The sequence below is a fragment of the Diaphorina citri genome, unplaced genomic scaffold (genome assembly GCF_000475195.1).
Source record: "Diaphorina citri unplaced genomic scaffold, Diaci psyllid genome assembly version 1.1 scaffold401, whole genome shotgun sequence".
NCBI classification, from domain to species: Eukaryota; Metazoa; Arthropoda; class Insecta; order Hemiptera; family Psyllidae; genus Diaphorina; species Diaphorina citri.
Genome location: NW_007377836.1, coordinates 1 through 12,872, shown reverse-complemented (window position 1 = coordinate 12,872; position 12,872 = coordinate 1). Strand labels below are relative to the sequence as shown.

The 12,872-nt window shown below is 37.9% G+C and overlaps 2 protein-coding genes across 2 annotated transcripts; both read left to right on the top strand.

Moving 5' to 3' along the window:
• Positions 1-270: 270 nt before the first annotated feature.
• LOC103508464 (28S ribosomal protein S24, mitochondrial-like) lies at positions 271-649 on the top strand. Its single transcript, XM_026823062.1, has one exon. It carries the CDS (start codon positions 277-279, stop codon positions 559-561), a length of 285 nt encoding a protein of 94 aa, XP_026678863.1. The 5' UTR covers positions 271-276; the 3' UTR covers positions 562-649.
• Positions 650-5,546: 4,897 nt separating this feature from the next.
• LOC113467084 (gustatory receptor for bitter taste 66a-like) lies at positions 5,547-9,063 on the top strand. Its single transcript, XM_026823060.1, has 8 exons — positions 5,547-5,807; positions 6,090-6,235; positions 6,731-6,857; positions 7,214-7,262; positions 8,014-8,236; positions 8,457-8,525; positions 8,761-8,850; positions 8,957-9,063. The coding sequence occupies exons 1-8, from the start codon at positions 5,672-5,674 to the stop codon at positions 9,032-9,034; spliced, it is 918 nt and encodes a 305-aa protein (XP_026678861.1). The 5' UTR covers positions 5,547-5,671; the 3' UTR covers positions 9,035-9,063.
• Positions 9,064-12,872: the final 3,809 nt, after the last annotated feature.

Below are 12,872 nucleotides of genomic sequence, written 5' to 3'. Positions count from 1 at the left end.
GTCCTTGATTAAGCATAGAAGCTTGGATAAGTGCTAGGTCATGGGTTTGATTCCCGCCCAAGGCAGATTTTATCCTGATAGGATAATGTTTGTTCTTGGAACAGCTGGCTTTATCCTATCCTGTCTTCCTTCCCTCTTCAATTTTGGGATGATAAGACCTTAGCAGTTACAGTTCCCTCTGTCAAACTTCTCAAAAAATAAAAAAATGGACTTTTCCCTAGATAATTACATATCATCTAACATTGAATGATTAATTCTCTTCTTGTTACAGGTAACATGTTGGATGGGTTAAGGCCTTCAGAGACAGCAGTAGAAGATGAATTCATACGTAGATTTCTAAGAGGAACCTGGCATAATTTATTCCTATCAGAAATCATAATCAAACGACAACATAATATCATTAGGATAGGTGGTATAGTTGAAAGAGCTATTCATCCTAGAAAAATATATTTTTTGATCGGTTACACTGAAGAGTTATTGAGCTTCTGGTTGCAATGTCCTGTGAAGTTAGAGTTGCAAACTGTGGAAAGTAAAAAAGATGTTGTGTTTAGATACATTTAAACTTGTTGTACCTACTGACTTGAATTGAGGAATGTTGTGCTCAACCCCCCTAAATGAAACTGTGAAACCTACCAAGGTTCAAAGGACAGACTGGATTGAGATCAGTTTTGTAGTACTTTTACTATCTTGCTTATCTTTAAATACAAGAGTTAGAGCAACCCCCCTAAATGAAACTGTGAAACCTACCAAGGTTCAAAGGACAGACTGGATTGAGATCAGTTTTGTAGTACTTTTACTATCTTGCCTATCTTTAAATACAAGAGTTAGAGTCAGCCAAGCTAGGAGGCACGTCTGAGAATAATGAATATGAATATTTATTTATTTATTGTAGAAAATTACCCGAGGGTGTTTACAACATGAACTTTAACAAGATGGACAATTGGACACATCCGCCATCCGCCAACAATCAACAACTGGGTCTTTGTAATACTCGAGTCTTTGCGATCCCCCTTGATTTGGAAATATACCGGTCTCGTAATGGTCTCAATTTCACCTCTCGTACACTCTGTATCCACAGAAAATGTCTGATTTTACCTGCATCTACTTGTAGTTTTATCAGACTTACAAATAGGTATCTTTTCCGTTGTCAATCTGTGAACAATAGAGTGACTCAAGAAACATACCCGTATTTATTATGTGACTTTTTCATAGTCAACAGGGCTGAACCAATGAGATTTCGCTTTGGACGTCCACACTTTGCACCACAAAGCGGAATCTCACGTTCAAAGCGAAATCTCACAATCTCATTGGTTCAGCCATGTTGACTACAAAAAAGTCATATAGGTAATAAAATACGGCCTACCTATCTATGATTGAAAACGTCACCTGTGGTATGTGTTGTCAGCTCGTTTCGGAGGAAACATTGGGCGAACAAAGAGTTGACGAGCTCCATCCATAGTCAACAGGGCTGAACCAATGAGATTTCGCTTTGGACGTCCACACTTTGCACCACAAAGCGGAATCTCACGTTCAAAGCGAAATGTCACAATCTCATTGGTTCAGCCATGTTGACTATAAAAAAGTCACATAGGTAACAAAATACGGCCTACCTATCTATGATTGAAAACGTCACCTGTGGTATGTGTTGTCAGCTCATTGCGGAGGAAACATTGGGCGAACAAAGAGTTGACGAGCTCCATTCGATGATAAATGTAGATGCACAGGATTGAGAACTGTAGCTCCACACTGAATATGATCGCTTTGGAGGCATCCTGAAAGGAATAAAGGCTAGTCAACAACAACAACAACAACAACAAAAACAACGTCGAAGAATGCTGCAGTGTGAAAATGAGTGACTGAACTTTGTCAAAGATCCTAAAGGTGTGTTCACACATAATATAGTCGATGGCCGTCGACTATGTGTCGTCGATTATGTGTCCCAACCGTTCACATTATTTGATTATTGTCTGACATTTCCAACAATTGTGTGAACCCGGGTTAAGGTTTTGTCAAACACTGAAGTGATCCTGTTGTTTAAATTAATCACCTTTATGACAATTTGCATGAACTCTAACTTCTTCTGCCGAAAGGTATCAACCATTTGCATATAGGAGACTGTAATAGGAATCACCGTTGTCAGTATACAGAGGAGAACTAGACATTTGCTGAGGATATTCTCTTTGCGATGAATTTGGCGCAGTCGATTTGGATCTAGAAATAAGATTATAAAATGAGAGGTAAATATTTCAGTGTGGTATTTCTGATACCTACACTAATTTTAGAGGATGCGTCTATATTCTCTCTGTCTCCCCTTATTTTCTTAGTGCAAAAGATATTAGGTAAGTATTTAGGAAGCACTTTGGTAAATTGAACTTCTAATTCTAATCGTAGTAATGGATACTGAATTCTGACTGTTTCGATGATGGGTGAGAATCTGGGAACTGAGACGGATAGTAGATAAGGTGTCGACGACGTGAAGTCTAGTTATTTCGGATCACATCCCTGTTGGTCTTTAACATGTCCATTTCATATGATGGGTCCAAAGTCTCAAATGAGGACAAGACCACATATGAGGACAAAGTCCGTCTCACGAAGGCCACCATGCAAGCTTTGTACCCAGTGTCTGTGTGGTGTGGACTCATCTCATTCGTGGACAAGAAGAAAAATTTGGCCTACAATGTTAGACAGTTGATTTTTCCGACCTTATGTTTGATATTAACAACGGCTCTTCTGATGCATGAGTTTCCCAATATGTTCGTTTTGCGAGGCAAGAGAATTGCTGTGGTAAGTATCGACGAGTAAGTACCTACAATAACATATTTATTTAGACTCTTTATTGGTTATAATTCAATTTACCTAGTACCAACACAAATACAAGAAATTACAAAGAGCGAAATAATTGCCTAGGGCAATCTCTACCCTTCAACCCTGTACCACCGAAAGAATATCTACCCCCACTGAGCCAACTGCCTTCTCCATGTCGAATATCATAATCATAAGTAATACCTCCAAGGCACTTTTGCTTATTAGGTGTAAGAATATCATCGGACAGTTGATTGCAAAGGGGGCGCTCAGTAATGCTGTGATAATCTGTAATATCCACAAAAGCTATGAAAAAGCTCTGCTTTGCCACAAGTAATTCATGATTTTACTCCATGAAATAACGATGACCTTTAGCTACATACCTAGCTATACTTTCTTGAAATAACGATGACCTTTAGCTATACTTCCATGAAATGACGATGATTTCAGATGCGTCACAAATCCTCCAAGTACAATCTGTACGTAATCCATGTCGTGTATTTCTTCAAGCTTTACACCACACTCTTCGTGTCTATCACCAGATCCAAATGGCTGCCGGTCATTTTCTACGAAATATTCAAGATCAGTAAGTTTTTTAAATAGGTTCGACAGAGAGAACAGCTGTAAGGAGGCCTTTTAGAGTTAGCGGCCTCACAGGGACACTGTTTTCAGCTCTATTTTCTAAGCTTAACAATAAAATCTGAGTTTTCCGGTCTTTCTATTAATAGGTATTGTTAAAAAAAAAAAGTTCAATTTTGTTGAGCTCTCTCTGTACAAGTTTCGCTTAAAAATTTGACCTAACCCTACTAATAATTTATTATCTATTTTCCAACTGGTACCCACCCACATTAAATACTCTGTTAACCAGACAAGGCGCTCAAATTGGACATAAAACCAAAGGACTGAACCGCTCTTCCGATCTAAGGCGAGGGTCCAAACAGAAATGGGGGGGGTGGATGCTCCAAATTTTCGAAGTCTGGCCTACATACAGTACAGGAGAAAAATGAACCTCGAAGGTAGGGGAGGGGGTGACCGCCCCCCCCCCCAAATACGGCCCTGCCCATTAGAATCATTAGATGAAACTTACCTCTGTCGTAAACAGGATGTTGTCATTATTGATCACCCTAGTGACGTCATTGAATAGCAACATGGCAAGCCAAACAATCGGTATGATCAATCTCGGAAACTGAAATACAGGGGTCGATTTAAATAGGGCACCATTCGATTGCACGAAAATTCAAAATTGCGGTAGATACAGATTCTCCCATTTCATAAATATAGGTAGGTACATACTCCGATTCCGCCAGGCAAGAAAAAAAAGGACTTCTCCCATATAAATTACAATCCGAAAAGGTGTAGACCTAAATAGGTACTTCTCTAAACAATGATTAAATAATAGTTACCTATACTTGACCTACCCACCTTACGTGTTTTTGAGCTTCCCTGGTTTATCTGAACTGACAAGACGCCAAACCATAAAGAAATGTAGTAAATTATTAGAAACGAACTGAAGTGTTTTAACATACTGACAGTCTATTATTTATCTCCGCAAACGGAAAACTGCAGGTAGTGTTAACCAAAAACCTAGTCATAGGCTGATAGCTGACTTTCATACTGACTTACAATCTCAGAAATAAGTAGGTTCCTACTTTTCATTTTCTGAGCAGGTACCATTATTTGTTTTCGTCACGAGCACCTAAATAATTCAACATGATTAAAGTGAAGCCTGGGATTTATAGAACCAAAGCGGAAAATAAATATTTGATCATCACGGAAAGAAAACAAAATGAAACTTTCGTTTGTTTATTCTGAACTCTCAGGAAAAACAAATTTTCCAGGTTTATTTTCTTAGTGCAAAAGATATTAGGTAAGTATTTAGGAAGCACTTTGGTAAATTGAACTTCTAATTCTAATCGTAGTAATGGGTTATTTTCTTAGTGCAAAAGATATTAGGTAAGTATTTAGGAAGCACTTTGGTAAATTGAACTTCTAATTCTAATCGTAGTAATGGATAATGAATTCTGACTGTTTTTTCGATGATAGGTGAGAATCTGGGAACTGAGACGGATAGTAGATAAGGTGTCGACGACGTGAAGTCTAGTTATTTCGGATTACGTCCCTGTTGATCTTTAACATGTCCATTTCATATGATGGGTCCAAAGTCTCAAATGAGGACAAGACCACATATGAGGACAAAGTCCGTCTCACGAAGGCCACCATGCAAGCTTTGTACCCAGTGTCTGTGTGGTGTGGACTCATCTCATTCGTGGACAAGAAGAAAAATTTGGCCTACAATGTTAGACAGTTGATTTTTCCGACCTTATGTTTGATATTAACAACGGCTCTTCTGATGCATGAGTTTCCCAATATGTTCGTTTTGCGAGGCAAGAGAATTGCTGTGGTAAGTATCGACGAGTAAGTACCTACAATAACATATTTATTTAGACTCTTTATTGGTTATAATTCAATTTACCTAGTACCAACACAAATACAAGAAATTACAAAGAGCGAAATAATTGCCTAGGGCAATCTCTACCCTTCAACCCTGTACCACCGAAAGAATATCTACCCCCACTGAGCCAACTGCCTTCTCCATGTCGAATATCATAATCATAAGTAATACCTCCAAGGCACTTTTGCTTATTAGGTGTAAGAATATCATCGGACAGTTGATTGCAAAGGGGGCGCTCAGTAATGCTGTGATAATCTGTAATATCCACAAAAGCTATGAAAAAGCTCTGCTTTGCCACAAGTAATTCATGATTTTACTCCATGAAATAACGATGACCTTTAGCTACATACCTAGCTATACTTTCTTGAAATAACGATGACCTTTAGCTATACTTCCATGAAATGACGATGATTTCAGATGCGTCACAAATCCTCCAAGTACAATCTGTACGTAATCCATGTCGTGTATTTCTTCAAGCTTTACACCACACTCTTCGTGTCTATCACCAGATCCAAATGGCTGCCGGTCATTTTCTACGAAATATTCAAGATCAGTAAGTTTTTTAAATAGGTTCGACAGAGAGAACAGCTGTAAGGAGGCCTTTTAGAGTTAGCGGCCTCACAGGGACACTGTTTTCAGCTCTATTTTCTAAGCTTAACAATAAAATCTGAGTTTTCCGGTCTTTCTATTAATAGGTATTGTTAAAAAAAAAAAGTTCAATTTTGTTGAGCTCTCTCTGTACAAGTTTCGCTTAAAAATTTGACCTAACCCTACTAATAATTTATTATCTATTTTCCAACTGGTACCCACCCACATTAAATACTCTGTTAACCAGACAAGGCGCTCAAATTGGACATAAAACCAAAGGACGGAAATCGGCTCACATGGTTAGCTGTCATTTTTACAGCCATACCTTACATTGTCCGATTAATTACTTTCCCGGGGAAAACCGTACATCTGGAAATTGTGCAAACAGCCATCGTAAGTATGAACAGATCTTTTGTAAAACCAGTAGGTATTAGAGTGAAATGCTTGTAGAGTATTGTAGACCTCACTGAGAAAGGGGCTCGCTCCTTCATGATTAATTTCATTAGTCCAAAATTCCGAAGCCAAATTCAGCAAGTTTCTGAATGGAACCTCGAGAAATCTACGGTTCAGTCGCTATATTTATAGCTCAAGTATTTTGATAAGCTCGAAAAAAGTTTGAGTTTTTCAGGCTTCGCTTGAATAAATTTCGGCCCAAGTCACGCCAAACTTGATACGTTGAACTTCCGAAGCCAAATTCAGCAAGTTTCTGAATGGAACCTCGAGAAATCTACGGTTCAGTCGCTATATTTATAGCTCAAGTATTTTGATATGCTCGAAAAAAGTTTGAGTTTTTCAGGCTTCGCTTGAATAAATTTCGGCCCAAGTCACGCCACACTTGATACGTTCAATTTTTGCATAATTTAGTACACAGGCTTTTTTGTTCTGCAGGAAATGAGTGTTTTCATTCCGGTCATCCTCAATGCTCAGCATCACCAAGTGTGTATTCTACTGAGTGATGCTTTCGATAGCATAAATCAGAATCTAATCCGACAATTACAATCATCTGACTTGACAGGTAACCAGAAATTACTCATTACCTACTTTCTATAAAAATAATCAGGTACCTATTTTTGCGAGAATTTTGTATACCTAGCATAAATCAGAATCTAATCCGACAATTACAATCATCTGACTTGACAGGTAACCAGAAATTACTCATTACCTACTTTCTATAAAAAATAATCAGGTACCTAGGTACCTATTTTTGCGAGAATTTTGTATACCTATGAATGGGTATTGGGTAGAGATTCCCTCTGAGTTGTTAATTTTTGTGCACATTGCATACACGAAATTATAAGGCGTAAACACAAAATTTGATTTGCTTTGCTATGTTACAGCTGGCTGCTTAATTTTCCATTTTCTGCTTTTCAGATGCTGAAAAAACCAAGTTGACCTCAAAGTACAACGAAGCACATCGCAGGTAATAAGACAACAAATTAAACTTTTTAAGAAAAAAAAAAATCAAGATCTCATCCCCATCGCGAGGAAAAAAAAAAAAAATTTAACTTTTTAAAAAAAAAAAAAAAAAAAAAAAAAAAGATCTCATCCCCAAATTAGCCCAAAAAAAAGATCTCATCCCCAAAGGAGAGGTACATATTTATATCTTCTGTCCCCTAACAGTCAAGTAATACGCTAAACCTAAACCATTGGATAAATAATCCAATGGTTTAGCGATTGTAGGTAGGTTGTATTGGATTCATAATCCAATGCTAGGTCTGTAAGACCGCGCGCGGTTTGTCCAATGGTCTCAGCGTGAGTGACCGACAAAAGATTTTCTTTTGAAGAGATTGTAACTGCTAGGGTCTTACCGTCCCGAAATCGAAGAGAGAAGGAAGACAGCATAGGAGAAAGCCAGCCGTTCCGAGAACGAACATTATTCCTTCAGGATAAATTCTGCCCCGGGCGGGAATCGAACCTGCGGCCTGGCGCTTAAAAGGCAGACGCACTACCCTCCAAGCTAACTAGACTGGTTCTCAATCAATTCATCAATCTTTTCTGGTGGCAGTTACCTTGTTACTTGTTACTACTACCAGTTCTCAGTAGGCAATTTCAAGTCACTTCTACAACCAACAACGTAACCTGATGGTTGTTTTCCGAGAAAGCCAGGCGTTCCGAGAACGAACATTAATTCAAGCAAATGAATTTAATTTTCGTATCCCCCCCCTTTTCAGACTGTGTGACCTCATTCGTCTAATCAATGATCTCTACAAGTACCCCATCCTCATGGAACTTCTCAACAACAGTATGGGCGTGGCTACCATCATGTTTCACACCCTGGATTTCTCCGCCCATCTCAACTGGTGGTACAATTCCTCCAACGGACTGTCACGTGGTATTCAGATAGTGGTCAGACTCTACTTCCTGTGCTATAGCTGCACAGAGGTCATTGCAAAGGTAAGAGGTCCTTGGAAACCGGAAGAAGATAATACAAGCTCCATTAACGTCAATTTCGAAGTGTGGTCCATGACATTAAGAAGGAATAAATTCATCCTGACGCTATTATCTGTATATGTTTGACTTGTGAGCTTTAAACCATTTAGTTTTTCGTTCGGATATCCCTACATACCCACCTATATTCCATATTTCTAATAATAAAATTGTTTAAATATTTCAGTCCAAAGAAACGATCAATGCTCTGGTCAAAGGTTATGAACTATCTCATGATAAAATCCTACAAAGAGAGGTAAGATTTTTGAAAATCCATAACAGTAGACGTCTTATCGTCCCGAAACTGAAGATAGAAGGAGGGCAGAATAGGAGGAAGCCACAGTCATTTCGAGAACGAACCTTATCGGTTTCGGATAAAGTTCGCCCTGGACGGGAAACGTACCCACTACCTAGCGCTACCTTCCAAAAGCTAACTGAGCTAACCATTTGTCATAATTAGGTAATTCTAGCACTACAATATTTTGTTGCAGATTGAAGTTTTCGTCAGGAGAATTCAGAACGAGAGAGTTGTGTTCGACATCTGTGGCCTGTTTAGCATCAATACTAAAACTTTCATTTCGGTAAGTATAGGCGTTTTCAGAAGAACCAAATTACAGAGAACAACAATATAATTAAAATAGAAAGTAATAATAATATTGAAATCTCACTTTGTTCGGTCAATTTCAGATTTTGCGCATCACAACCAGTTTCGTGCTGATTTTGATCCAGTTCAATCCTCATCCTAGTATTCGAGCGAATAAATAACTTCAGCGCACCCGAAAACCGCTTTCATCAGATATTGAAACTGCGTGTTGAAGCCAGCCTAGTGAGCTCGAAGGGTAGCACGCCTGCTTTGTAAAGGTGTGTCCAAACATAGTCGACCGGCCATCGATCGACGGTGTGAATCTATGTTGTCGAGGCAGTGTGGACGGCTCAGTCGACGTCAATCGACGCGACGGCCGGTCGAATATGAGTGGCTGTGGACGACTGCGATTCCCACCCAAGGCGAACTTCATCCTAAACAGATAAGGTTCGTTCTCGGAACGACTGGCTTTGTCTTATCCTGTCCGAAGATTCTTTGATTTCGGGACACTAAGACCTCCTCTGGTACACAGTTCCCTCTGTCAAACATCTTAGGAAAAGAAAATGCCATTATGGGAAAAACCTTTTATGAAATTTAAAAATAATAATAATAATAATTATAAATTTAAGAAATTAGAAAAGGTCTACGAAACGTGGCTTTTCGGCAAAGTCGGAAAAGTTCATACGGGTGTACTACGTAACGTAATACTTAAGGCTCTTGAGTCTCTTGACACTTGATCTATGGCACATGTGGCTCTCAGTAAGTTGTGTCTAGGTCTATGTCAACTGCTTGATCAGCAATTCCCAGGAACAATACAAAATACAAGACGGGTGAAAAAAGTGCTGACGACTCTAAAACGTGGTTGACATTGACTTTACCACAAGACGCATTGGTAATACAATAGAGTGACATAAGAGTTGGATCGTTCTTGGAATATCAGTTTAATCAGCAGCGGTTATTTCCTTGGATTTTTTTTCCCTCCGACATCGCGCGATCGAAAAAACTCTCGTGGCCGAAATATCTATCTGAGTTTTGTCTTGTAGGCCGCGGGTTCGATTTCCGTCCGGGGCGGATATTATCCTGAACGAATGATGTTCTTTTTCGGAAAGGCTGGCTTTCTCCTGTACTGTCTTTACAATGCAGTTACAATTCCCTCTATCAAGACTCTTAAAAAAAATAATAATAACTTCCTCCTATTTGATCTTTGGATCCTCTTAGTTGGTCATGGGCAGGGGATTCCAGTTGGTTAAGTTGGAGACCACTAATCTCTCTGAATAGACAATCACAAGTTCATTATGGCCATTCTCTTGACATTGAAATTCTTCGGAACTAATGAGGAATAGAAATGGACGGAATTGAAATGGATACTTTGCAGTAATGAAGTATAATAAATATTAAATATTCTATGTCTTAATTTCATCTGACAAATACGTACTCTGTGTCTAGCTATTTGCTACATGGACAGTAGATATCTATATCTTATCAACTTATCATTCATTACATAATGTGATGTGTGTAGGTCCAGATCTATTACATAATTAATCTGAAGAGCTGCTGGGAATCACTGTTAAAAGCTAGGCGAGTTATAACAGAGATAAGTTTGAAATAAAAGGTAAGCCAAGATTCCTACCTCCACATATCAGTTTCGTTTTGGTGTAATGAACTTACGTCAATCTCGCGAAACCCAACACCAAAATTCTAAAACCTGTGACAAAGTAGGTACTACCTACTGGAATCTCGGATGAAAAGATGAAATAAATATCGCGAAAGCAGGGTCTTTCCACAGGGGGAGGGGTTCATCCATTTGCCCTAAGGGGCGCTGAACCAAGAGTTTTTTTCCTCACAGAAGCAAAAATACAAAGCTATTAGTAAAATAAAGAAAAAGAGATAGGCCGCTGGTTCGATGCCCGCCAGGGGCGGATTTTATCCTAAACAGATAAGGTTCGTTCTCAGAACGGCTGGCTTTCTCCTATCCTTCCTTTCTTCTCGAAATGATTATTTCGAGAGGTCCATCGTTAGAGTTATTCCAGTAGCCTGCTCGAAACTGCACTGAGGAATAGAGTACAAATATGGAGAGATCTAAATGAAATAGATACAAAAGTCATGCTGATTGGCTTAGTCTAATCAGTAAATGTTATACAATGGATACACACACTCACACAACTTTAAGTATAGTGTAGATAGTGCAATAATCTACAGAAATATTGTGTTTTTGTTTCAGAACAGGAGGTCTTAACAGTACAGAGCTTCAATGTTCTAGAAGAATTAGATTTTACCGAGATTTTCCCGAAGGTCGGGTCAAGGAGACCCTTCTTAAACAAATTCAAACAATACAAGACCCAAGCTACAATTGGAACAGCAAGTGATACCACAATTGGACATGGCGTGTACCTATACTATACTTGGAGCAGAACCTGAATCGAATGTGGTAAGTGTTAACCATCAACCTAGCTTTCAATTTGATTTTTTTTTTTTACTTATTAAGTTAAAAGCATACTTATTAAGTTAATACCCTCATACAGAGTGTTTAAAAAAAAGTTGCCACCCCTGAAAACTCGAGAACCGTTTAGAATTTGGAAAAATCCTAAAACACGTAGGTATTTCTTTATTTTCAAGGGGAACCTATTTTAAGGGGATCTCAATTTTTCGGCACTATCAGGGGCGGCCCCAGGGGGGTCAACTTTAAAATCTTAAATGAGAATCCTCTACTTCTGATACATCAAAACAAAGGTATTACAAAACGTAGAACTTTGGTACAAGTTTGAGCTCAATCAGGGCCGGAGCTATGGCCTTTTAAAATTTTCATTTTTCCATGTTCTTTCGCCAATAGGGGAAGCACCAAAAATGGGAATATCAATCTCAATGGTGTAGTGGTTAGTACGGTAGAATTTAGATCTAGAGATTGATCATTTAGCATAAATTTAGTAGTATATATGTATTAATCGAGGAACGACATTTGTGTTAAAAAATTAAAATTCCTTTCTATCACGATAGCTAACCAAATTTGGTAGTCGAAATTCTTTTGCTATAAGATAAATATCAAGTGTCTCAAAATATCAAGTATCAAGATTATCAAGATGATTATCAAGCTATTAGATAAGAAACTAATGATTATCAAGATTATTTGACTTATGTGACTTTGTATTTGTAGCGAAAGTAACGTTTGTGATGAAACTATATTCCTTTTGCTATAAGATGATTATCAAGTTCATTTGACTGATAAAAGGATTCCTCTTGTGGTACAGATAAAATAATATCCTTATTGATGTTGCAATAGTACCTCTGACTTGAGACAAAGATATTCTCGTTGTTACAAGAATTATTTATGCAGTACAGTGACTTTGTATTTGTAGCGAGAGTAACGTTTGTGATGAAACTATATTCCTTTTGCTATAAGATGATTATCAAGTTCATTTGACTGATAAAAGGATTCCTCTTGTGGTACAGATAAAATAATATCCTTATTGATGTTGCAATAGTACCTCTGACTTGAGACAAAGATATTCTCGTTGTTACAAGAATTATTTATGCAGTACAGTGACTTTGTATTTGTAGCGAGAGTAACGTTTGTGATGAAACTATATTCCTTTTGCTATAAGATGATTATCAAGTTCATTTGACTGATAAAAGGATTCCTCTTGTGGTACAGATAAAATAATATCCTTATTGATGTTGCAATAGTACCTCTGACTTGAGACAAAGATATTCTCGTTGTTACAAGAATTATTTATGCAGTACAGTGACTTTGTATTTGTAGCGAGAGTAACGTTTGTGATGAAACTATATTCCTTTTGCTATAAGATGATTATCAAGTTCATTTGACTGATAAAATGATTCCTCTTGTGGTACAAATAAAATAATATCCTTATTGATGTTGCAATAGTACCTCTGACTTGAGACAAAGATATTCTCATTGTTACAAGAATTATTTATGCAGTACAATGACTTTGTATTTGTAGCGAAAGTAACGTTTGTGATGAAACTATATTCCTTTTGCTATAAGATGATTATCAAGTTCAT